At 46.8% G+C, this 25,528-nt stretch overlaps 1 protein-coding gene across 2 annotated transcripts in view; it reads left to right on the forward strand.

Moving 5' to 3' along the window:
* The window catches only part of DGCR2 (DiGeorge syndrome critical region gene 2), a 118,322-nt gene that overhangs the window by 31,129 nt on the left and 61,665 nt on the right, over window positions 1–25,528 (forward strand). For both annotated transcript variants that reach the window (XM_069756875.1, XM_069756882.1), the window contains one exon: window positions 1,990–2,112. In XM_069756875.1, coding sequence (XP_069612976.1) covers window positions 1,990–2,112 — 123 coding nt within the window. The remainder of the gene's footprint in view (window positions 1–1,989; window positions 2,113–25,528) is intronic.

Below are 25,528 nucleotides of genomic sequence, written 5' to 3' on the forward strand. Positions count from 1 at the left end.
ACCCATTAAAGTCAATGGGTCCGTGTAAAACACGTACCGCACACGGATGTTGTCCGTGTGCCGTGCAGGAGACAGTGCTACAGTAAGCGCTGTCCCCCCAGCGTGGTGCTGAAGCCGCTATTCATTTCTTCTCTCCAGCAACGTTCGCTGGAGAGAAGATATGAAAAATCTTTTTTTTTTTGTGTTTAAAAAAAATAAAGATCCCTGTCCCCAACCCCCTCCCACCCCCTGTGCGCCGCCCCCCCCCCCCCCCCCCCCCCGCTGTTAATAAAATACTTACCCGGCTCCCTCGCTGCTGCTTCTCCTCGCCGCAGCTTCTCCTCTATGAGCGGTCACGTGGTGCCGCCCATTACAGTGATGAATATGCGGCTCCACCCCTATGGAAGGTGGAGCCGCATATTCATCACTGTGATAGGCGGCACCACGTGACTGCTCATACAGGAGAAGCTGCGACGAGGACAGGAAGCAGCAAGGGAGCCGGGTAAGTATTTTATTAACAGCGGGGGGCGCACAGGGGGTTGGGGACAGGGATTTTTATATTTTTTTTTTTTAAACACAAAAAAAAATAAAATTTTCATATCTTCTCTCCAGCGAACGATGCTGGAGAGATGAAATTAATGGCGGCTTCAGCACCAGATGCAGGGGACAGCGCTTAACTCTAGCGCTGTCTCCTGCACGGTCCGTGTGGTCCTCAGTCGGCACACGGCTGCCGCACGTGTGCCACATTGATGTTCAACGTGAGTACACGGACAATTCCGGTACCGATTTTTCCGGTACCGGAATTATCTGGACGTGTGAGACTGGCCTTAGAATGAGTCAATATGTGAGGCCTGTATAACCTTAGCATTGGTCATTTCCATTTTTATACAGTAGCCAGCCAAGCAGTCAGCTGCAGGGAAAATTCAAACCTTGGAGGCCACGTTCTCACTTTTAGTTGCCAAGTTTGGTATTCCCTGAAAATTAAACCTCTTTCTTTAACCTAGAATCTTGCTAAAGATGTACAGAGTTATTGTGCGTAATGAGCCCATGGGACTAATTTTAAGGGCAAGTGCACATGTTGCAGATTAGATGCGTTTTTGCCATACAGACTTCCTAGCTAAACCTGAGCAATCCTGATGCCGGCAAAGTGAATGAGAAGCCTGAAGCGTCATGTACACGTTGCTTATTTGTGACTCGCAGATTTGGTGCAGAAAATACTTTGCATCATGTCACTTCTCTGTGCGTTTTTGCCCTGCGTTTTTCACCATTGACTTCAGTCAAACACGCAGGCAAAAACCCCTCGTTTTTACAGCTTTGATATTCCTGCCAAGAGATGCAGAAATGGTGCAGACATTTCTGCATCATCCATTTACTCAGCGTGTGCACATAGCCTAAATGTTTCTGGAAGTTTAATTGGATCATCATTCATTTTCTCATAATGCTATTGTGCAGGTTTCTTTGCCTCGTTTTTTTCCTGAAATTGCAGTGAAAAAAACCACAGCGATATTGCAGCTATTTTGGAAAAAGGCATAAAGAAGCGCAGACCAATTGTATTCTGTGAACATGTATAATGTACTGTATAACAGTGCATCCTAATGATTAAAGCCATAAAATATTGGTTTATGTCACTGCTATACTTATATGGCTAAAACCTGGTGTGTGACCAATAGATCCTGCCTCCTGGATATCGGTGACTCCTGCCTGTGTGTCATGGATGGAACTAGTTAGCTTGTATCACAGATTCATTTTAACTTGCTAGCCTTTTTTTCAAATCCAATCAACTCCGTTAATTTATTGGCCAAGCATACTTGGCTATTGAGAACAGGGGGCGGTTTGCTTTCAGACAAACCTTTCATGGACAGCATCAAATTGGTATGGTCAGATTAATATTGAGGCTGTTCATGAGTCGTTATTCTTTTATTTTGTTGTTTTAAACCTCTGGACATTATTGTATATTTGATTTCGAATTTATTCTTTGCTCTAAATATGTACGTTTTTTTTTCTTCCTAGAACTGCGCTGCACACATGTGCAGTTTGCATGCCACAGTGGAGCGATCCAGTGTATTCCTTTACAGTGGCAGTGTGATGGTTGGCCAACCTGCGAGGATGAAAGCGATGAGGTTAACTGTCCAGGTAAGCATACAGACAGCTTCTGTCTAGTCCCCTAGTTTCAGAAACGCAAAATCTGTAAGTTGTAATCATGTGCCTACTTGTTTATTTCCTATCTATTTTATTCAGTGTGTATGGGGGCTTTTAGGGGACTAACACAAGGGAAGAGATGTTAACTACAGGCTGTGATCTTTCTTCCTCAATTAAAGGGAACCTGTCACCTGAATTTGGCAGGACCGTTTTTCGGTCATGTGGGCGGAGTTTTCGGGTGTTTGATTCTCCCTTTCCTTACCCGCTGGCTGCATGATGGCCGCAATATTGGATTGAAGTTCATTCTCTGTCCTCCGTAGTACACGCCTGCGCAAGGCAATCCGCCAAATTCAGGTGGTTAATGAGCAAAGCTTTATTTTTTAATTGCCAAGTAATGATTTCTTAGCCTTAGGGTACCGTCACACTATAACATTTCGATCGCTACGACGGTACGATTCGTGACGTTCCAGCGATATCGTTACGATATCGCTGTGTCTGACACGCAGCAGCGATCAGGGATCCTGCTGAGAATCGTACGTCGTAGCAGATCGTTTAGAACTTTCTTTCATCGCTGGATCTCCCGCTGTCATCGCTAGATCGGTGTGTGTGACACCGATCTAGCGATGCGATCCAGTGATGCGTTTGCTTGTAACCAGGGTAAACATCGGGTAACTAAGCGCAGGACCGCGCTTAGTTACCCGATGTTTACCCTGGTTACAAGCGTTAAACTAAAAAAAAACAAACAGCACATACTTACATTCTGGTGTCCGTCAGGTCCCTTGCAGTCTGCTTCCAGCACTGTGACTGCCGGCCGTAAAGTGAAAGCAGAGCACAGCGGCTGTGCTTTCACTTTCACTTTACGGCCGGCAGTCACTGAGTGCGGGAAGCAGACTGCAAGGGACCTGACGGACACCAGAATGTAAGTATGTGCTGTTTGTTTTTTTTTAGTTTAACGCTTGTAACCAGGGTAAACATCGGGTAACTAAGCGCGGTCCTGCGCTTAGTTACCCGATGTTTACCCTGGTTACCCAGGGACCTCGGCATCTTGGTCGCTGGAGAGCTGTCTGTGTGACAGCTCCCAGCGACCACACTACGATTTATCTACGATCACGGCCAGGTCATATCGCTGGTCGTGATCGTAGGTAAATCGTATAGTGTGACGGTACCCTTAACCCCTTCAAGACCCAGCCTATTTTGACCTTAAAGACCTTGCCGTTTTTTGCAATTCTGACCAGTGTCCCTTTATGAGGTAATAACTCAGGAACGCTTCAACGGATCCTAGCGGTTCTGAGATTGTTTTTTCGTGACATATTGGGCTTCATGTTAGTGGTAAATTTAGGTCAATAAATTCTGCATTTATTTGTGATAAACACGGAAATTTGGCGAAAATTTTGAAAATTTCGCAATTTTCACATTTTGAATTTTTATTCTGTTAAACCAGAGAGATATGTGACACAAAATAGTTAATAAATAACATTTCCCACATGTTTACTTTACATCAGCACAATTTTGGAAACAAAATTTTTTTTTGTTAGGAAGTTATAAGGGTTAAAATTTGACCAGCGATTTGTCATTTTTACAACGAAATTTACAAAACCATTTTTTTAGGGACCACCTCACATTTGAAGTCAGTTTGAGGGGTCTATATGGCTGAAAATACCCAAAAGTGACACCATTCTAAAAACTGCACCCCTCAAGGTACTCAAAACCACATTCAAGAAGTTTATTAACCCTTCAGGTGCTTCACAGCAGCAGAAGCAACATGGAAGGAAAAAATGAACATTTAACTTTTTAGTCACAAAAATTATCTTTTAGCAACAATTTTTTTATTTTCCCAATGGTAAAAGGAGAAACTGAACCACGAAAGTTGTTGTCCAATTTGTCCTGAGTACGCTGATACCTCATATGTGGGGGTAAACCACTGTTTGGGCGCACGGCAGGGCTTGGAAGGGAAGGAGCGCCATTTGACTTTTTGAATCAAAAATTGGCTCCACTCTTTAGCGGACACCATGTCACGTTTGGAGAGCCCCCGTGTGCCTAAAAATTGGAGCTCCCCCACAAGTGACCCCATTTTGGAAACTAGACGCCCCAAGGAACTTATCTAGATGCATAGTGAGCACTTTGAACCCCCAGGTGCTTCACAAATTGATCCGTAAAAATGAAAAAGTACTTTTTTTTCACAAAAAAATTCTTTTAGCCTCAATTTTTTCATTTTCACATGGGCAACAGGATAAAATGGATCGTAAAATGTGTTGGGCAATTTCTCCTGAGTACACCAATACCTCACATGTGGGGGTAAACCACTGTTTGGGCACATGGTAAGGCTCGGAAGGGAAGGAGCGCCATTTGACTTTTTGAATGAAAAATTATTTCCATCGTTAGCGGACACCATGTCGCGTTTGGATAGCTCCTGTGTGCCTAAACATTGGCGCTCCCCCACAAGTGACCCCATTTTGGAAACTAGACCCCCCAAGGAACTTATTTAGATGCCTAGTGAGCACTTTAAACCCTCAGGTGCTTCACAAATTGATCTGTAAAAATGAAAAAGTACTTTTTTTTCACAAAAAAATTATTTTCGCCTCAATTTTTTCATTTTCACATGGGCAGTAGGATAAAATGGATCATAAAATTTGTTGGGCAATTTCTCCCGAGTACGCCGATACCTCATATGTGGGGGTAAACCACTGTTTGGGCACACGGCAGGGCTCGGAAGGGAAGGCGCGCCATTTGACTTTTTGAATGGAAAATTAGCTCCAATTGTTAGCGGACACCATGTCGCGTTTGGAGAGCCCCCTGTGTGCCTAAACATTGGAGCTCCCCCACAAGTGACCCCATTTTGGAAACTAGACCCCCCAAGGAACTTATCTAGATGCATATTGAGCACTTTAAACCCCCAGGTGCTTCACAGAAGTTTATAACGCAGAGCCATGAAAATAAAAAATAATTTTTCTTTCCTCAAAAATAATTATTTAGCCCAGAATTTTTTAATTTTCCCAAGGGTAACAGGAGAAATTTGACCCCAAAAGTTGTTGTCCAGTTTCTCCTGAGTACGGTGATACCCCATATGTGGGGGTAAACTACTGTTTGGGCACATGCCGGGGCTTGGAATTGAAGTAGTGACGTTTTGAAATGCAGACTTTGATGGAATGCTCTGCGGGCGTCACGTTGCGTTTGCAGAGCCCCTGATATGCCTAAACAGTAGAAACCCCCCACAAGTGACCCCATTTTGGAAACTAGACCCTGAAAGGAACTTATCTAGATGTGTGGTGAGCACTTTGAACCCCCAAGTGCTTCATAGAAGTTTATAATGCAGAGCCGTGAAAATAATAAATACGTTTTCTTTCCTCAAAAATAATTATTTAGCCCAGAATTTTTTATTTTCCCAAGGGTTACAGGAGAAATTGGACCCCAAAAGTTGTTGTCCAGTTTCTCCTGAGTACGCTGATACCCCATATGTGGGGGTAAACCACTGTTTGGGCACACGTCGGGGCTCAGAAGGGAAGTAGTGGCTTTTGAAATGCAGACTTTGATGGAATGGTCTGCGGGTGTCACGTTGCGTTTGCAGAGCCCCTGGTGTGCCTAAACAGTTGAGACCCCCCACAAGTGACCCCATTTTAGAAACTAGACCCCCCAAGGAACTTATCTAGATATGTGGTGAGCACTTTGAACCCCCAAGTGCTTCACAGACGTTTACAACGCAGAGCCGTGAAAATAAAAAATCATTTTTCTTTCCTCAAAAATTATGTTTTAGCAAGCATTTTTTTTAGATTCACAAGGGTAACAGGAGAAATTGGACCCCAGTAATTGTTGCGCAGTTTGTCCTGAGTATGCTGGTACCCCATATGTGGGGGTAAACCACTGTTTGGGCACACGTCAGGGCTCGGAAGTGAGGGAGCACCATTTGACTTTTTGAATACGAGATTGGCTGGAATCAATGGTGGCGCCATGTTGCGTTTGGAGACCCCTGATGTGCCTAAACAGTGGTAACCCCTCAATTCTACCTCCAACACTAACCCCAACACACCCCTAACCCTAATCCCAACTGTAGCCATAACCCTAAACACAACCCTAACTGCAACACACCCCTAACCACAACCCTAACCCCAACACACCCCTAACCATAACCACAACCCTAATTCCAACCCTAACCCTAAGGCTATGTGCCCACGTTGCGGATTCGTGTGAGATATTTTCGCACCATTTTTGAAAAATCCGCGGGTAAAAGGCACTGCGTTTTACCTGCGGATTTTCCGCGGATTTCCAGTGTTTTTTGTGCGGATTTCACCTGCGGATTCCTATTGAGGAACAGGTGTAAAACGCTGCGGAATCCGCACAAAGAATTGACATGCTGCGGAAAATACAACGCAGCGTTCCCGCGCGGTATTTTCCGCACCATGGGCACAGCGGATTTGGTTTCCATATGTTTACATGGTACTGTAAACCTGATGGAACACTGCTGCGAATCCGCAGCCAAATCCGCACCATGTGCACATAGCCTAATTCTAAAGGTATGTGCACACGCTGCGGATCCGCAGCAGTTTCCCATGAGTGTACAGTTCAATGTAAACCTATGGGAAACAAAAATCGCTGTACACATGCTGCGGAAAAACTGCACGGAAACGCAGCGGTTTACATTCCGCAGCATGTCACTTCTTTGTGCGGATTCCGCAGCGGTTTTACAACTGCTCCAATAGAAAATCGCAATTGTAAAACCGCAGTGAAATGCGCAGAAAAAAGCGCGGTAAATCCGCCATAAATCCGCAGCGGTTTAGCACTGCGGATTTATCAAATCCGCAGCGGAAAAATCCGCAGAGGACCAGAATACATGTGCACATTCCTAACCCTAACCCTAGCCCTAACCCTAACCCTACCCCTAACCCTAACCCTAACCCTAACCCTACCCCTAGCCCTAACCTTAACCCTAACCCTACCCCTAACCCTAACCCTACCCCTAACCCTACCCCTAACCCTAACCCTATTCTAACATTAGTGGAAAAAAAAAAAATTCTTTATTTTTTTATTGTCCCTACCTATGGGGGTGACAAAGGGGGGGGGGGGGGGTCATTTATTATTTTTTTTATTTTGATCACTGAGATATAATCTATCTCAGTGATCAAAATGCACTTTGGAACGAATCTGCCGGCCGGCAGATTCGGCGGGCGCACTGCGCATGCGCCCGCCATTTTGGAAGATGGCGGCGCCCGGGAGAAGACGGACGGGACCACGGCTGGATCGGTAAGTATGATAGGGTGGGGGGGGACCACGGGGGGGGGGGGATCGGAGCACGGGGGGGGGAATCGGAGCGCGGGAGGGGTGGAACGGAGCGCGGGGGGCGTGGAACGGAGCACGGGGGGGCTGGAATGGAGCACGGGGGGGTGGAACGGAGCACGGGGGGGGGGGGTGGATCGGAGTGCAGGGGGGGTGATTGGAGCACGGGGGGGTGATTGGAGCACGGGGGGAGCGGACACGAGCACGGGGGGGAGCGGAGCACTGGACGGAGGGGAGCCGGAGCAGTGTACCGGCCAGATCGGGGGGGTGGGGGGGCGATCGGAGGGGTGGGGTGGGGGCACACTAGTATTTCCAGCCATGGCCGATGATATTTCAGCATCGGCCATGGCTGGATTGTAATATTTCACCCGTTATAATGGGTGAAATATTACAAATCGCTCTGATTGGCAGTTTCACTTTCAACAGCCAATCAGAGCGATCGTAGCCACGAGGGGGTGAAGCCACCCCCCCTGGGCTAAACTACCACTCCCCCTGTCCCTGCAGATCGGGTGAAATGGGAGTTAACCCTTTCACCCGATCTGCAGGGACGCGATCTTTCCATGACGCCGCATAGGCGTCATGGGTCGGAATGGCACCGACTTTCATGACGCCTACGTGGCGTCATGGGTCGGGAAGGGGTTAAAGGGGGTCACCTATTTTCAGAAAAGTAGTCCCAAACTATGTAAAATGCCTAAAATAACATTGCGTAGTTATTCGCCTTACCGAAGCTCAGCGCCAGAACCCCAACGCTGGTCTAGTCCTGGTGCTTTGGCTTTGAGGTCACGTCCACAGGGCTCATCATCCACTCTATCCAGTCACTAAGGTGGACAGCTATGCTTAGGTTGGCAGCACTTGACATTGTGAACAATCACGCTGTTGGTGTGACCTCACCTCTACGGCCAAAACACCGGGACTGGAGAAGCGGTGGAGAGCCAGGCCTGGATCCAGAGAGGGCAAGTATCTGCGGAGTTTGTTTTAGGTTTTCCACAGCTCAGGGGTGCCCCCTTTTCTGAAAGTGCACAACCCCTTTTAAGCCTCATTCAGACATCCAATTATTGTGTTTGGATCATTCCACACTTCACTTTCTGAATGAGGCTTTATAGGATCATCCAATCAGTGGATAGGTGATAAGTTTGAGGGTATGTGCACACATCAGGATTTCTTGCAGAAATTTTCCTGACAAAAACCGGACATTTCTGCCAGAAATCCGCATGCGTTTTTTTATGCGTTTTTGGTGTGTTTTTCCCCAAATGCATAGACTAGCGGGAAAAACGCAGAAAATCCGCAAAATTAATGAACATGCTGTTTTTTGTTTTTTTTTACCGCGATGCGGTTTTTTCGCTGAAAAAAAAATGCATCATGTGCACAAAAATGGCAGAATGCATTCTAAATAAGATGCATATGTCTGCGGTTTCTAATGCGGTTTTATCGTGTTTTTATCGCGAAAAAAACGCGAAAAAAACCTGAATGTGTGCACATACCCTGATTGTTGTGGGTCATCCTGCTGAGACCACCATCAGGTGTCACCAATTGCTTATATTCGTGCCATAAACCTTGAATTAAGTGACAGGCCACAGGTATTATCGACAGCTACGTAACAATTCTCATGACAAGAACCTTGGCATTAGGTTGAGACATTTGTTGAATGGAATACCCCTTCCATCTCAAAATTATCAAGATGATTTTCTAAACCATATACATCAGTTAAAGAAATTGCAGTGCCCATCCTCCATTGTGTGAGAGCTAGATAAAGCTTTTTCTTCTTATTTCTGGCCTTGCTGACATACCAGATGATGCTTCTTTGCCTGCTTTTTTCCTGAAAGGGGATACATTAGACTGTAGTACTTTATGTGCCCTTGTTAAAATTCTGACCAACACAGCCAATACAGATGATTTAACAACTCTACATACTAAAGTCTATGTAAAATTGGGAAATACATAAAAGGTCATAATGAACTCTTGGATATACACTGAGCAGTACCTGTAACTAGTTTTAAGTCAGTCTTTTTAATATGCCACTGGGCAACACCAGATTGGAAATTTGTTTAACTATAACCCAGTAACAAAACCCTCAGAAGGGTTCTTACCGGTCCGGTCCCCCGTACTCCCTGAACCACCAGGAGATGTCTGCATATATAAATACACTGCATAACAGTCCCTTTATTACATTACATACATAAACTGATCTTTAGAAAAAATATTTCTAAAGTCTGTTTATGATATGTTAATGAGGACTTTGACTAGTCGATGGGGCGTTGGTGTCCCCAGACTACTCAGCTCACCTAGATGTTATCATGCTACTGTGGGTGTGATAACTTAACTTACAAACCCGGCGTCATCGCTAGTGTTAAGCTTGGCTTGCGCATGTGCGCAGCTTCTTTCTCTCACCGCATTCATTCTGTAAAGCTGGGTGTACACGTCCTGTCTTCAAGAGGCGCACTGCGAATGGTCGGAAGTGGAGAAGACTGCATTCATCCTCTGAAGCGGGATGAATGCACTGAGGGAAAGAAGCCTCACGCATTCCCTAGGTAAGTATGGTGCTTGTCAATTATGTTATAATATGTTAACTGGGCCGACTAGTCAAAGCCCTCATTTACATATCATAAACTCACTTTGGGAGTTACTTGTTCTAGAGACCTGTTTATATATAATGTAGTAAAAGGACTGTTACATATGCAGACACTACTGCTGGTGGTTCTGGGGCATGAGGGACCTGAGAGGTTTAATTTCCCCCGAATGGACCTGACTTTCGATTTATGATTGATCCCGACATGCAATGCAGCATCATACAACCCTCCTAGCTGCTCCTGCAGTGACGGGGCAAAATCTTATGAGCGCTCTCTCTTTCCACCAACTCTGCACTTGGGAGTCAGAGCGGTTGTGAGAGATTGTGGAACCCTAAAGCCCAGAAGTTTGTGACTGACTTTGCTAGAAAGGCTGGCCATTTTCAAAGGACATTATGGGTTTTGTTACTAGGCTATAATTAGACAAATCCCCAGTCTGGGGCTGAAGACTGTTTTTATTACCCTGAATAAAAAGGATTTTTTCCCCCTCAGCAAGATCCACTTCTGGATTTAATGTTAGATTTAGTTCACAGGATCTCAAAAGCCCAAGTTCACTTTCATCAACTCAAATATCATATCTGCCAGAAAGCCCAAATTTAAAAAAAAACAAAAAAAACTTCCAAATCCAAATTGCCTTTCGTCTACAACTTTGAGAGCAATTTCATCTGATCACTATTGCCCTCAGAATAAAATCATGAAATATAAATGAGGCTTTACTGCCAAGCTAATTGTATCCAGGAGCCGATCTATTCATATTCCCTCTTCGCTCCAAGAAGGGATGCAGTCTGCATTGTGCTTTGGCAACATAGTGACGTGCTTAAATGTGAAAGCGCTTCAAACCTCCAAGGAAAAAATAAGCAATGTGTGCATGAGACTTGAGGAATCTCATTCACTTTACTGGTACTAGGAATTTCTTCAGTTTGTGTCTAAACTGCACGGAAGATAAAGCAAAAAAACAAACAAATGCTTAACGTGTTTATGAACCCTAACTTTGGTAAAATTTCTTACATGAACCTAACAAAATAAACAATATTTAAACACAAAATACCCAATACTGCTATTTACTAATGTTTGGCTATATATCCTCCACGCTCCCCACTACATCTCAATTCTAAAATGTCAGACTTCACATATGGATTTTGTCCCCTCTAACCAGATGACTGTGTCTTGCATCAATACTTAATGTATCTTGGAATGAAACAAACAGGTTTTAAATTGATGTTGTTGTACCCATACCATGTCCTCTCACCTTTCTATAGGTCTGATGCATGTCATGCTCAATATATATGTAATCTAGTAAGATAAAGATATCGTTTTTCGGGATAGACCATGGAGATTGTGTTCTCAAACCTTCATGCTTCCATGTCAACTGTATAGTCTTACTGTGAGGTGACTTCTTCTAAAACTTACTCCAAGATATGTATATGCATACAGTTATGATATTTAATTCTATACCATGCTTAGAATTAAATAAAACCTTAATAACATCAGTTGTTGCGCTAGGCACTAAAAATGCTAAATATTGTGTATCTTGATTCCGGCTCACCTGTTTAATAACTGATGAAAAAGCCTGATGAAGCTGATGTTGTTTTGACATAATTTGTGGCACAAAACAACGGATTAAATAGAACCCATCGTCACAATTATGCATATTAAAGTAAAGGTATGGCCATAATCATGCTGTTGTATAGATTCAATAGATCCCTTCAGTGAAGAAATCTGCATCCTGGTTGTTGTTGTTTAATCAACATTTGGAGTTTGGGCGCAATAACCATAAGCTTTTGGTGCATAGGGGCAGGGCTGTGGGGGTAGGGTCTTCAGCTCCTGCCCTCTAGTATCTGTATCTTCCTCCTTCCTCATATTGAGGTTTTGTCGGTCTTCAGTAAAATTGCGCCGCTGCAGGCCCATGTGCAGATTGAGATCTCTGCTTTTATCTGAACTGAGAGATAAATCTGCGCATGTGCTGCCACCAGCGCCATTTTATTAAAGATCGCCTGATGATCAACCTACCGGCACTAACTTTAAAACAGAAAGACGGCCTGGACACCAGAGGCAGGCGGAGGGAAAGGAGCAGGACCCGAAGAACCTACCCACAGTCGTTCCCTTATTAATGAAAAGCTTATGTCACCCGCACTTCAAATGCTGATTTAACAACATCCAAAATGCAGATTCCTTCACTAATGTTAGCTATTGAATCTGTGTAACAGTGCCATTATAGCATTTACTTTACCGTGCATAATTATGGTGATCATTTTTTGTAAGGCTGGCATGGATAAAAGGAAACCCGGCCTTATGCTATCATCAAAGTTGCACCCTTTTATTTTCAATTATATCTGACACAGGATGTAGGCTGGGTAGTGAATAACATTTGCTTCTTTTTTCCTAAAACAGCACCACACTTGTCTACAGTTTATCTGTGGTACTGCAGGTCACACTTTAGTGGAACAGATCTGCAATACAGACACAACCCATGGACAAGTATTGTGGTGTTTCTGGGAACTTTTGAAAGAAACATATTTTGGTTTTAATTAAATTAGTGCTTATGTGAAGCAGATGATCCCTTTTGCACAGGTGTCTTATTAACCGTGGTCCGTTTTCAGTGTCCTCAGCTTAATATAGATACAAAGGTCATCGATATCTTGTGTCCTATGAACAGCAATCGACAGCGAGTTTGGAATCTGCTGTTTCATTTCTTCTTTGCAGGACGTCATTGAAAATGGTTTTTAATTTCTTCCTATTTTGTTTATACACACTTCTGCCCAAAGTGTGCTCCTATCATTGATCTAAACCGCACCATTAAAATGAAATGCTGGTAGTCACTGTTATCGATCCAACAGCATTACAGAAGACCACTTTCTGTTTCCAGCTGCATTAGAATTGATATATGATCATTCCACACACTTTGGTTTTGTCTGGAGATATTTATGCTGATTAAGTATAAAGCATGTGGTAGTAACTGAAAAATACGCCACACCAGTCACGGCTAGGAGTTTCTTGCAATATGTACGCAACAGACAAACATTCCTCCACATGTCTGTTGCATGTCCTGTTACAGTGGCACGTAAAAGTTTAGTGACCCCTGGCCAAAATTACTGTTATTGTGAACAGTTAAGCAAGTTGAAGATGGAATGATCTCTAAAAGGCCTGAAGTTAAAGATGACACATTTCCTTTGTATTTTAGGCAAAAAATATACACTGCTCAAAAAAATAAAGGGAACACTAAAATCCCACATCCTAGATATCACTGAATGAAATATTTCAGTTGCAAATCATTATTCATTACACAGTGGAATGTGTTGAGAACAATAAAACATAAAAATGATCAATGTAAATCAAAATGAATATCCCATGGAGACCTGGATTTGGAATGATCCTCAAAATCAAAGTGGAAAATCGAATTATAGGCTGATCCAACTTCAGTGGAATTGCCTCAAGGCAAGGAAATGATGTTCAGTTGTGTCTGTAATGCCTCCATTTGCTTGTATGACCTCCCTACAATGCCTGGGCATGCTCCTGATGAGGCGGCGGATGGTCTCCTGAGGGATCTCCTCCCAGACCTGGATTAAAGCATCCGCCAATTCCTGGACAGTCTGTGGTGGAACGTGACGGTGGTGGAACGTGACGTTGGTGGATGGTGCGAGACATGATGTCCCAGATGTGTTAATTCGGATTCAGGTCTGGGAAACGGGCGGGCCAGTCCATAGCTTCAATGCCTTCATCTTGCAGGAACTGCTGACACACTCCAGCCACATGAGGTCTGGCATTGTCCTGCGTTAGGAGGAATACAGGGCAAACTGCACCAGCATATGGTCTCACAAGGGGTCTGAGGATCTCATCTCTGTACCTAATGGCAGGCAGGCTACCTCTGGTGAGCACATGGAGGGCTGTGCGGCCCTCCAAAGAGATGCCACCCCACACCATTACTGACCCACTGCCAAACCGGTCATGCTGAAGGATGTTGCAGGCAGCAGATCGCTCTCCACGGCATCTCCAGACTCTTTCACGTCTGTTACATGTGCTCAGTGTGAACCTGCTTCCATCTGTGAAGAGCACAGGGCGCCAGTGGCGAATTTGCCAATCCGGGTGTTCTGTGGCAAATGCCAAGCATCCTGCATGGTGTTGGGCTGTGAGCACAACCCCCATCTGTCTGTTTCTACCCGTTTGTGCAGACACATGCACTTTTGTGACCTGCTGGAGGTCATTTTGCTGGGCTCTGGCAGTGCTCCTCCTGTTCCTCCTTGCACAAAGGCTGAGGTAGCGGTCCTGCTGCTGAGTTGTTGCCCTCCTACGGCCCCCTCCACGTCTCCTGGTGTACTGGCCTGTCTCCTGGTAGCACCTCCAGCCTGTGGACACTATACTGACAGACACAGCAAACCTTCTTGCCACAGCTCGCAATGATGTGCCATCCTGAATGAGCTGTACTACCTGAGCCACTGGTGTGGGTTGTAGAGTCCGTCTCATGCTACCATGAGTGTGAAATCACAACCAACAGTCAAACCAACAGTCAAAAGTCACCAAACATCAGCCAGAAAGCGTTGGTACTAAGATGTGGTCTGTGGTCTCCACCTGCAGAACCACTTCTTTTATTGAGTGTCTTGAGAATTGCAAATAATTTCCATCTGTTGTCTATTCCAATTGCACAACAACATGTGAAATTGATTGTCAAACAGTGTTGCTTCCTAAGTGGACAGTTTGATTTCACAGAAGTTTGATTTACTTGGAGTTATATTCTGTTGTTTAAGTGTTCCCTTTATTTTTTTGAGCATTGTATATACACAGTGGGGGAAATAAGTATTTGATCCCTTGCTGATTTTATAAGTTTGCCCACTGACAAAGACATGAACAGTCTATAATTTTAAGGGTAGGTTAATTTTAACATTGAGGGAGAGCATATCAAATATAAAATCCAGAAAATCACATTGTATAAATTATATACATTTACATTTTGCAGTGAGAAATAAGTATTTGATTCCTCTGGCAAACACGACTTAATACTTGGTTGCAAAACCCTTGTTGGCAAGCGCAGCAGTCAAGACATTTTTTTTGTAGCTGATGATGAGGTTTGCGCACACGTCAGGAGGAATCTTTGCAAATCATCTCTAAATCATTCTGGAATCAAATGCTTATTTTCCCCAGTGTATATATTATACATATATTCATATTTTAAAATTTACAAAAAAGGAAATTAGGCCTTGCAAGTAGGCATGAGTGGGCCCGTGGATGTTTGGGTTTGGTTGAGCTGTAGTCCATAGTTTGATTCAGTTACTAGTCACCCTTCCCCCAGGCGTTTTTAACTAAAAGAGCCACCTTGTGCTAATGCTGCATTCTGTCAAGGTGGCTCTTTTAGTTCGGGTCCCTGCCAACGCTGAACTATTCGTTTTAGAATCTTGCCTTTCCTACCTGTAGTTTGTCAGGGGGACAAGTCTCTCCCCCCTGACACAAACCAAGCCATCACTCGGGGCCTTTGTGTGCCAGGCGCTGCCTCCACTTCCCTCGTTAACGTACCCGGTGCCTGTGCTGTAAGTTCCCATCATGTGATGGGAGTCGAAGGGCAGCGCAAACTGCGCATGCCCGGAAAAAAAAAACTTACAGCGCAGGCGTCGGGGACGTTGGTGAAGGAAGTGGAGGCGGCCCCCGGCGCACGGAGGCCTTAAGTGTTGGCAGGGAGGCCCTAAGTGTTGGCAGGGAGGCGTTTGTGTCAGAGAGGAAAAGGCAAGCCCCCCTGACAAAATACAGGTAGGAAAGGCAAATTCTAAAAATGAATAGTTCAGCGTTGGCAGGGACCCCAACCAAAAGAGCCACCTTGACAGAATGCAGCATTAGTGCTGCGCAAGTGGCTCTTTTAGTTAAAAACGCCTGGGGGTGGTCACAGGTTCCCTTTAAACTGACATAGAATAAAAAAAAAAAATCTTGAACCAGGAGACAGAGGTCCAAGTGGAGGTGGACATGGCAGTGTAGATGGAAGAAGTGGTATCCAACACTGTGTTTTTTGTTTTAACTTGGGGAGGCGCCAAAACATTAGGAATGGCAACTAGAATGATCAAAACTGTGGTGGAGTACAACAATGGCTGTGTGCAGCTGGTTTTCTTCTCTAGTCAGCCAAAGTCCTGTGGGAGTCATGCCTGGTTCACTTTTTTTTCAGTAAATATATTTATTGAAATTTTAAACAGGAAAAACAATAAAATGAATCATTACAATGTCCAGAACTATACATTACGCCTCTGAGCACACAGCACAAGTGTAGTTGAACAAGGACTCTGGCACATAAAGGGTACATGCTTCTCATCTTGAGAATCACCTCGGGACATGGATACAGGATACAAAACCTGTGAGAAAAGCAATTGTAGAGATAGAAGAAAAAGAAATAAAGAGAAGAAGAGAGAGAAAAAAAAAAGGGGGGGGGAAGGGGAAGAAGGGGGGATTAAGGGAGACCCAACAATGTATACGCCCACGTATTGAGAATTATGAGTATGTACGCAGCCAAGTCAGGAACCCTGTGCTTTCCTTGAAGGATTGCCAGAGGAACCAGGTGCGTCCCTGGACATATGCAGCATCACCATCACCCGCCACCAGCGACTCTAGACGATGTAATCTATCCATTTCAGCTATCCATTCCTCCGTGGAGGGGACCTCAGTGGACCTCCAATGTCGGGGAATAACTGCCCTAGCAGCTATGAGGCAAAATCTCAGGATCCCCTTTTTAACGGAAGCTATCGAACTGGGTATCAGGGACAGTAGTGCCATTTGGGGGGAGGGCTCGTGGCGGACCCCAGTCATCAAATGAAAGGCATCGAAGACTGAGTTCCAGAAGGGTTGCAGGGGACCACAGGACCACCAAACATGAAGCATAGAGCCCGTGGCAGAGCCACATCTCCAGCAGGCGTCCGAGATCTCCGGGTTAATCCTGTGGAGAAGGACGGGACACCTATACCAGCGTGTCAGTAATTTATAATTCCTCTCCTGCGCCTGACTGGACATCGTCATCTTATGTGCAAGAGTGAAGATTTTTAGACTATCCGCCTCAGAAAAGGTGATCCCCAGGTCCCTCTCCTAAGCCTCCATAAATCCAAGCGTAGTAGGGGGAAGTGAATTCAAGACCAGGCCATAGAGCACCGAAACCATGTGGGAGGGACCCTCGGTAGGGAGCATCAGGGACTCAAATGGTGTCAGCGCAACCATCGGCACACTGGAAAGAAAGCTCCGCAATTGCAGAAACTCCAGCCAGGACTGCGGTGTCGTAAGATCAGAACCTCGTAACCCCCGCATGCCGGAGAGCCCCGCAAGCTTATCCTTCACCTGACCCAGTCCCACCCCGTCAAGTCGTGACCAACACAGATACGTAGATCTATTCATTGCTGGGGGAAAGGCCGGATTGTCAAAAAGGGGACTCAGTCTGCTCAATCGGGAGGTCAGGCGTAATTTCACATAGGATCTATCCCAGAACCTCAAAACAATCTGTGTGAGTGGAGCAAAACTCGACACAGGTGGGCGTCCGGTCCCCCCCAGCCAAGGCAGCCAGTACAAAGAAGAGGGCGATAAAAGTTTCTCCAGGAGCACCCACTGTTTATGAGCATCACCGAACCTCCAGTCGACAATCCTAGAGAGCAAGACTGCCTGATAATAACGTTTAAAATCAGGAAGGCCTACCCCCCCTTTAGTCTTGGGTCTCACTAACACTGAGAACCGAGTCCGCGGCTTCTTAGTTCCCCAAATAAAGCTATTGATAGCTGACTGCAGGCGCCTGAAAAAGCAATCTGGAACCTGCACTGGAGCAGTCTGAAAAAGATAGAGGAATCGGGGTAAAATATCCATTTTGACCACTCCCACCCGTCCGAACCAAGATAGCTGAGGTCTGCCATACCGTTTAAGGTCCGAGATAGTTTTCTGCAGGAGCGGGACGTAGTTCAGAGCATATGTTGCGCTAATGTCAGCAGGTATTAAGACTCCTAAATATTTTAAGGCATCGGTCTTCCACTTAAAAGAGAAGGACGCCTGAAGCTGAGAGACTAGATCATCAGGCAGGGAGATATTGAGCGCCTCCGTCTTGGAGTAGTTGACTTTAAAGTTTGAAACCTTCCCGAACCTACGGAACTCTCGGAGGAGTACAGGAAAAGCCACGGTCGGGTTGGTAATGTACAGCAATAAATCATCCGCATACAGGGATATCTTAAACTCATGTTGGCCAATCCGCAGACCCTCAATATCAGGAGTCTTCCGTAATGCCACTGCCAGATGCTCCATCGCAAGGATATAAAGTAAGGGGGAAAGGGGACAACCCTGACGGGTCCCGTTTCTTATGTCAATGGGCGGGGAAAGGGTACCGTTCACTCTAAGACGGGCCGTAGGCCTATGATACAGAGCAAAAATCCTCTCCAACATGTTAGTTCCCACTCCCAGTTGCTTCAGGGAGGCACGTAGAAAGGTCCAGCCTAGGCGATCAAACGCCTTCTCAGCGTCAATAGATAATAAACATGCTGGTACCTTTCCTGTGCGCATGTACGAGGTCAGAAGCAACGTCTTCACTGTGTTATCCTTGGCCTCCCTGTGCGGCACAAAGCCCACCTGATCACTATGGATGGACCCAGGGAGAATAGGGTTCAGTCTACCAGCTAACACTTTCGCGAACACCTTCACATCCACATTAATGAGGGATATGGGCCTATAGCTTGCACACAATAGGGGATCTTTTCCCGGTTTAGGAATCACGGTGATTGTGGCCATCAGCGTTTGGGGGGCAAAGGGGCAGCTGGCCGAGATGGAGTTAAACAGTTTGGTCATGAAGGGGACCAGGGAATTCGCATATAACTTATAGAAGGCGGCGGAGAATCCGTCAGGACCAGGGCTTTTACCATTAGCCAAAGATTTTATCGTGTCTAAAACCTCCTGTTCCGAGAGAGGACTCTCCAGGGCCTCAGACTCCTCCACCGACATAGGCGGGAGCTCAGTGTCCCGGATGTAGTCGTCCACCCGTGCTTGAAACTCGGAAGGGGACATATCAGACAGCGGGCCACTTAAATTGTAGAGAGAGTCGTAATATGCTCTGAATGAGTCCACAATCTCCTCAGGAAAATGGACCAGTTCACCTGTAGCAGACCTCATGGTAGGGATATAAGTGGTGGGAGCACGGGGGTGCAAAAACCTCGCTAGAGCTCTCCCGGGTTTATCAGAGTACTTATACAGAAATTTATGAAAGCGGTCCCTCTGTCGTGCTAATGTCGTGTCCAACAAGGCACTCAACTCACAGCGTGCCCGGAGGAGATCAGCCAGCACCCCAGCATCTCTAGTCCGTTTATGATCCAACTCCAGAGTTTGGATACGAGTCAACAAACCCACAATGTTAGTCTCCCTCTCTCTCTTCAGTCGGGCCCCCTGTTGTATAAATACTCCCCGTACTACTCCCTTCAGAGCCTCCCATTGGTATGGGATGGCCGTGGGGTCATGCTTGTGAAAATCTAGAAAGTCTGAGATTGCTGTTCGCACGGCCGCCTGACATGTTAGATCTCCAAGGAGACCAGGGTTTAAGGACCAGGTCCATTCTCTCGGAGAAAGGCTCGGCAGCCGAAGGGAGAGCAAAACTGGGGCATGGTCTGACCACAACATCGTGTCAATGTCAGACTTTGGGTCAAGAGACAGGAGCCCGTGGCTGATCAAAAAATAATCCAATCTACTATAGGAATTATGTACTGTGGAGAAGTAGGTATAATCTCGGGTAGTGGGGTGTAGTAACCTCCAAACATCCACCAACCTTGAGTCCGTCAGGGCCCGCCGCAGTCTCTCCAGCTGTGAGAGGGACACCGCTGACCTGCCCGAAGAGGAATCCACAGCGCGGTCCAACACCATATTGAAGTCCCCTCCCATAATCACATAGCCTTCCGCAAAGGCCGAGAGGTCCCGTAGGTACTTTCTGCACGCTCGGACCTGGTCTTGATTGGGGAGATAAATGTTAGCTATGGTGAACAAATCATGGGCAATTTTGAGCTTTAAAAACACATATCGACCATTAGAATCCGCTTTAGAGGCAACTACCTGAGCCTGTAAAGACTTGTGCAATGCAATGCTGACACCTTTAGACTTGGAGTCAGAGTTACTGCCATGGAACCACTGTGTGTAGTATTTATGGTTAAGCTTAGGGATTCTGTCTGCTCGGAAATGTGTCTCCTGCAGCAGAAGTATGTCAACCCGTTTCTTATGCATACCGTATAAAACCTTTGATCGCTTTTCAGGGACATTAAACCCCCTGACATTAAGCGAGCAGAGTTGTAGAGACGCCATAGGAACTATCGGGCCTGCGGGTGGTACAATCGGGTCGGAAAGGAGTAGGAGGGGTGGAAAGTGGGGAAAAATAGAAACAGAGAAAGTAAAGCACCAAGGAAAGAGAGTAGTTCAGCCGGAAGACAGGGTTCCGACCAGAAAAAAAAAAAGAGAAAAACCAAGAAGCCACTAGGCCTCAAGGGTACAGGACAATATCAGAGAAAACTCTGAGAAGTAGTGTCAGAGACACACCCTAGTGGGGAGGTGATTGAGCAGAGAGCAACCAGCCGAGCCCCTGCAGCAAAAAAAAAAATAAAAAAAAAAATCCAACTCTACCCAGTAGGCCCATGACCTTGGTAACATAAACATTGTTAATGAACATAACAGCGGATCATGGGCCAAGTACATTTGTCGAAATGAGCAGAGTCATAACAAGCCCCCGAAGGGGTATCATCAAAAGTCACATTTCAGGAGAAAGAGCAGTGTTAGCCAACATAAAATAACATTAACACATTAATTCGGTAGTGCAACAGTTGAGCACAGTACATGAGGAGTCAATTGATGTAGGTGGACATTCATAAATAGTGCAAAATGAACCATGTTAGGAACCCCGCTCAGGAGTCCTAGGTAGAATCAAATAGGAATATCACCGCTACAAAACATGTGGCTCCAATCCATCCACAATTAACAGGCTAAAGCAAAGTCACGACCAAGCCCCCCGTGGGAGCCTGGCAACATGGAGGGACAATGTAGGCGGCAAGAAAGCAAAAAGAGAAAAGGGCAATAGTGATCATAAGGTCTGAATTAGGTGATCAAGTGTCATCAGCATGAGTAACGGAGGCAGGTCTACGGCGGGAGCCCCGTTTCCTCTTTCCCAGCGACCCGGTGTGGGGGCCTCCAGCACGGCGTGGGCCCCATAGGTCAGACGCAGTAAGGCGAGGCCTGTCTCCCAGTGTGACAATGGGTAAGCCCAGTGCAGCGGTGAAGTTCTGCAGATCTGACGGGGATCTCAAAATTATCAATCCTTTATCACTGCGTACTTGTAATTGAAATGGGTAACCCCAACTGTAGGGGATCTTATTTTCCCGCAGCACCTCCAGGAGGGGGCGCAGTGCCCTCCGTTTAGCCAGGGTGAAGCGTGAGAGGTCAGACAAGAGAAGGACATCAGACCCATTAAAGTCAATAGCATCGTGGTCCCTCGCCTTACGCATGATGTCATCCTTAGTTTGGAAGTAGTGAATCCTGCAGATGACGTCCCTCGGCTTAGATGTATCGGGGTTCTTTGGGCCTAGCGAGCGGTGGGCTCTGTCAATTTCAATGTGTTCAGTGGGTGACCTCCCTAAGAGAGAATTGAAAATGCCATGGAGGGCCGAGGAGAGGTCACGTGGGGCTACGGACTCAGGGATCCCACGGAGCCTGATATTATTCCTCCGGTTCCTGTTCTCAGAGTCCTCCAGCATATCTAGGACCACATTGAAAGTCTCTGAGTGTAGGTCAAGAAGCTGCTGCTGACTGCAATTGTGAGGAAAGCGACTCCACTTTAGCTTCTAATGCAGAGACAGTGGTGGTAAGGTGGGACACGTCTTCCTTAAGGGACCCCACTTCACTCCTGCACACTGCCTCCAGACGCTGTATATAGCCCTCCATGTCAGCCTTTGTAGGGAAGGCACTCAGCTGCGCTCTCAGCTCAGAGGCAGTTATATAGTCATCAGAGGCCAGGGACCTAACAGGAGCCTGTGTGTGGAGGCCATGAGATGCAGTGATGGTGGGCACAATGTCCTTTGGCACTAAACTGGGAGAGGCCCCTCTCTCATGCCTCCCTGGTGGTAGTAGTGGGGGGCCCATTTCAGTTTCCTGAGCCTGATAAGGGTGCAGTATAGGGGGAGACAGGTCCCCAGCCTGTGACAGTCTGTCCAGGGTTGGAGGGGCAGGTCACAGCTCTCACCTCTCCCTTGCTCTGTGCTGGGCTCCCTCCTGTCAGCTTCTGTGGTGAGCGGCTGGTCCCTGGTGCAGCAATCACTCGTCCTCTCTCCTGTGCCTTCTCTGCTGTGGCCCCATTCTTCTGAGTGCCTGCATTTCCAGGTGGAGAGCTCCTGTGTTCATGCTGCTGCAAGGAGGAGGAAGCACCTCCCCCCTCCACCATGGCTGAAGGAGCTGCTCTCTTTCCCGCCCTCCCAGACACCGACATGTACCTGGTGATACTGGAGCCTGCAGGACCTGCTGTGAGCTCCCTGGGTGCCTGGGAGCGGAGCCCGACCTTGCTCTTCAACATGGGTGGGTGAGTGGAGCTGATGGTGGCTATATAATTGCTGCAGAGGTCTCAGGCACGCTGGAGCTCAGGAGAGATGTGTGCTCACAGCTCCATGCCCAAGCCACGCCCCATGCCTGGTTCACTTTAATGAATGTGAGCTTGCCCACGTTTGCAATGTACAGACAAATACTCCGATCTGTGCTCTCCGCTGTGCTAAACACACAATCTGACAGTACACTTTCCGTAGGCCAGCACCTCCAAGGCGTACAGAGCAAGCTCAGGCCATGTGTCCAATTTGGGAGACCGAGAAGTTAAATGAGGCAAACCCATCACTCAGTACGTGGGGATGTGTGGACGCATACTCTTCTACCACGTTTTTGAACTTGAAACACTACCTCCTGCTAAAACGGACCATATCAGATGGTGGTGCCGGCTGTTGTTGCGTGTCTAGGAAGTTTTTCCACATATTGACCATGCTAACCCTCCCTTCTGAGGTGGTGGTGCTGGTGCCCCAGCCCTGTTGGAGACTTCCTCCTCCTCCTCTGCCTTGTTCTTCCATTGAGCCCGTGCTGACAGGTAGGGACGCCATCAGTAGTGAGTTTACCAGTGGGCGCTTGTATTCCCTCATTTTCCGATCCTGCTCCAGTGACGGAAGTAAGGATGGTGTGTTGTCCTTGTAGATTACTTGTAGGCTTCAACCCAGTAATCAGCATTACTAACAATCTGGGCAACTCGGCGGTCTTTGTGCAGGCGTAGCAGCATGCATTGGCTCATGTGTGCTAGGCTGCCCAGAGGCAACGATGAGCTGTCCTCGGTGGGAGTTGTATCATCTGTGTCCTCTGTATTCCTCCTCACCATTCTCCAGTGATGCCTGTGAGCTGCTGTGAGTACTACCATGCTGTTAATAGTTTCGCTTCATCCTCCAAAACTGTCACCGGGTTGGACAGCCGTGTACTTTGCCGTTGGGGTCCTAACCGTTGTTGGTACAGGACCCCAATGTCCAAGCCATGTGTGGGTGACTGGTCTGATATCGGGGTGAATGGTACCAGTTCCTCCTCCTGTGCCTGCCACCACCTTATCCATCATCGCCTGAAGCATTTTTTCAAGCAGGCATAGAAGTAGGATAGTACGCTGATGACCGCATCATCAGCGCTGCCCATGTTGGTGCAGTATTCGAAGCAGCACAATATAGCCCACTCGTTGATGAACTGGTGTTCCTTAGAGCAACTCACCCGTGCTACTGCTGAAACGTCATCATTGCCTGCTGCTCCCACAGTTTTTTGCGTATGTAACGTGGAGTTCCACCTTGCAGGTACGTTGCATATGAGGCAGTGAGCGTGAAGGCAGAAATGTCACTGCAGCACAGACAGGTCGAGCTGCAGCAGAGTGAGAACGCCAAAAGTGCTCACAGACAGCCCTCACTTTCAGCAGCAGCCCTGACATATCTAATTTTTAAGGAAGCTTTGCACCACCAATTTAGCACATGGACCAGGCAAGCGATATGTCAAACCGGCAAAGGCCCAGAGCTGCTACGAAATTTCGCCCGTTATCATACACCACGGGACTTGAGGTAGTGGCACCAATCATTCATTGGTCTGTTTTTTGATCCTCATCCACAGCTCATGCGCGGAGTGGTATTTTTATTTTTTTCCCCAAAACAGATGAGTTTCAGATTTCAGAACAGCCTGCTGTCTTTTCTCCCTGGCTGTGCTGACGTTGGTGGTGCAGGTGTTACGCTGACTGGATGGAGAGGCGGTGGAGGAAGCAGAGTTGGAGGAGGAGGCAACATGGACAGAGAAGCAATCCTCGGTGGTGGTAGGACATACACCAGAATACCTTCCGCCTCAGGCCTAGCTGTCATACATTTACCCAGTGGGCAATTAGGGAGATGCAACGTTACTGGCCGTGCTTTCTGATCCACGTATCGGTGGTTATGTGGACCTTGCCACTGATGCAGTTGTGCATAGAGGTATTTTCCATCTTTCTCCAGTGTTTGGGGGATGGACAGCTGAACACTTTCATGGGACGATGTGGAGATGCTCCGTGACACTGCTGGTGATGGTGGTGCTGTCACATCCTTTCTTTGCAGTGACCCAGGTGGCCCTGTTGATTGGAATTGGGAGGGAGGGTCGAAACCGCAGCAGGAGAGGGAGCAGGAGAAGTCTTGGATCTTTTCTGGTATTTCAGGTGTGTACTCCACTACTCCTCGTGGTGTGATTAAGATGCCTTGTCATGCTGGTGGTGCTTAGGTTCAGAACATTTATGCTTTGCTTCAGACTGACTGTACAGCGTGCAAACCACTCTTCTCTTCGCACATTGCCCCTGCGCAATGTAGCTCCTTTTAGTTGGCTTTAGTGTTCTCAGTTCGTCGGCTCAGTGGGCAATAGCAGCCAAAGTACTGGCTAGGGGCCCGCCACTGTGCTTTTCCACCCTGCTCCTTATTTTGCTGTATAGCTGGGGCAGTATGACCTCTTTCTCTTCCACCGAACTGAGCACGTCATATGGGCTCTATGACCTCCTCATTCCCCGCATCATCTTCCACCCACTTCTGCCCCTGCTGTCTTTGCCGGTCTGCACCCTGCGGAAAGATACAGCAGTTGGCACCTGTGTTTCATCTTCGGCGGCGTCATCACAGATGTGCTGTGGTTGTCTGCTGATCCATATACTTATCCTCAAACAGAAAACTGGTTGGGCATCAGTGCACTCAATCTCGTCCACTTCTTGGGCAGGGTTAAGTAGATGGCCCATGGAACCACAGTCAGCAGAGTCATCAAAAATCAGAAGTGACTGCTGCATGACTTGGGGCTCAGACTGCTTGGCTGATTTGCAAGGAGGTGAGGTGTATGACAGATGGCACTCTTCAGCAATCCAATCTAAAACCGTATCAACTGTTGTGGCCTCACCATACGTTCAGTGGTACTCGGGCCCACAAAACTACGCCGTTAGTCCCTGTGCCTTCGTTCACCCAAAGAAGGTGTTTCATTTGGGTGCCAGCAGGCACAGAACGCCCATGTCTTCTCCCTGCAGCAGCTACACCACCACCAGCAGCACCATGTCCCCTATTTGATGCTCTTTT

Source organism: Ranitomeya imitator, chromosome 1, assembly GCF_032444005.1.
Source record: "Ranitomeya imitator isolate aRanImi1 chromosome 1, aRanImi1.pri, whole genome shotgun sequence".
In the NCBI taxonomy this organism is placed as follows: domain Eukaryota; kingdom Metazoa; phylum Chordata; class Amphibia; order Anura; family Dendrobatidae; genus Ranitomeya; species Ranitomeya imitator.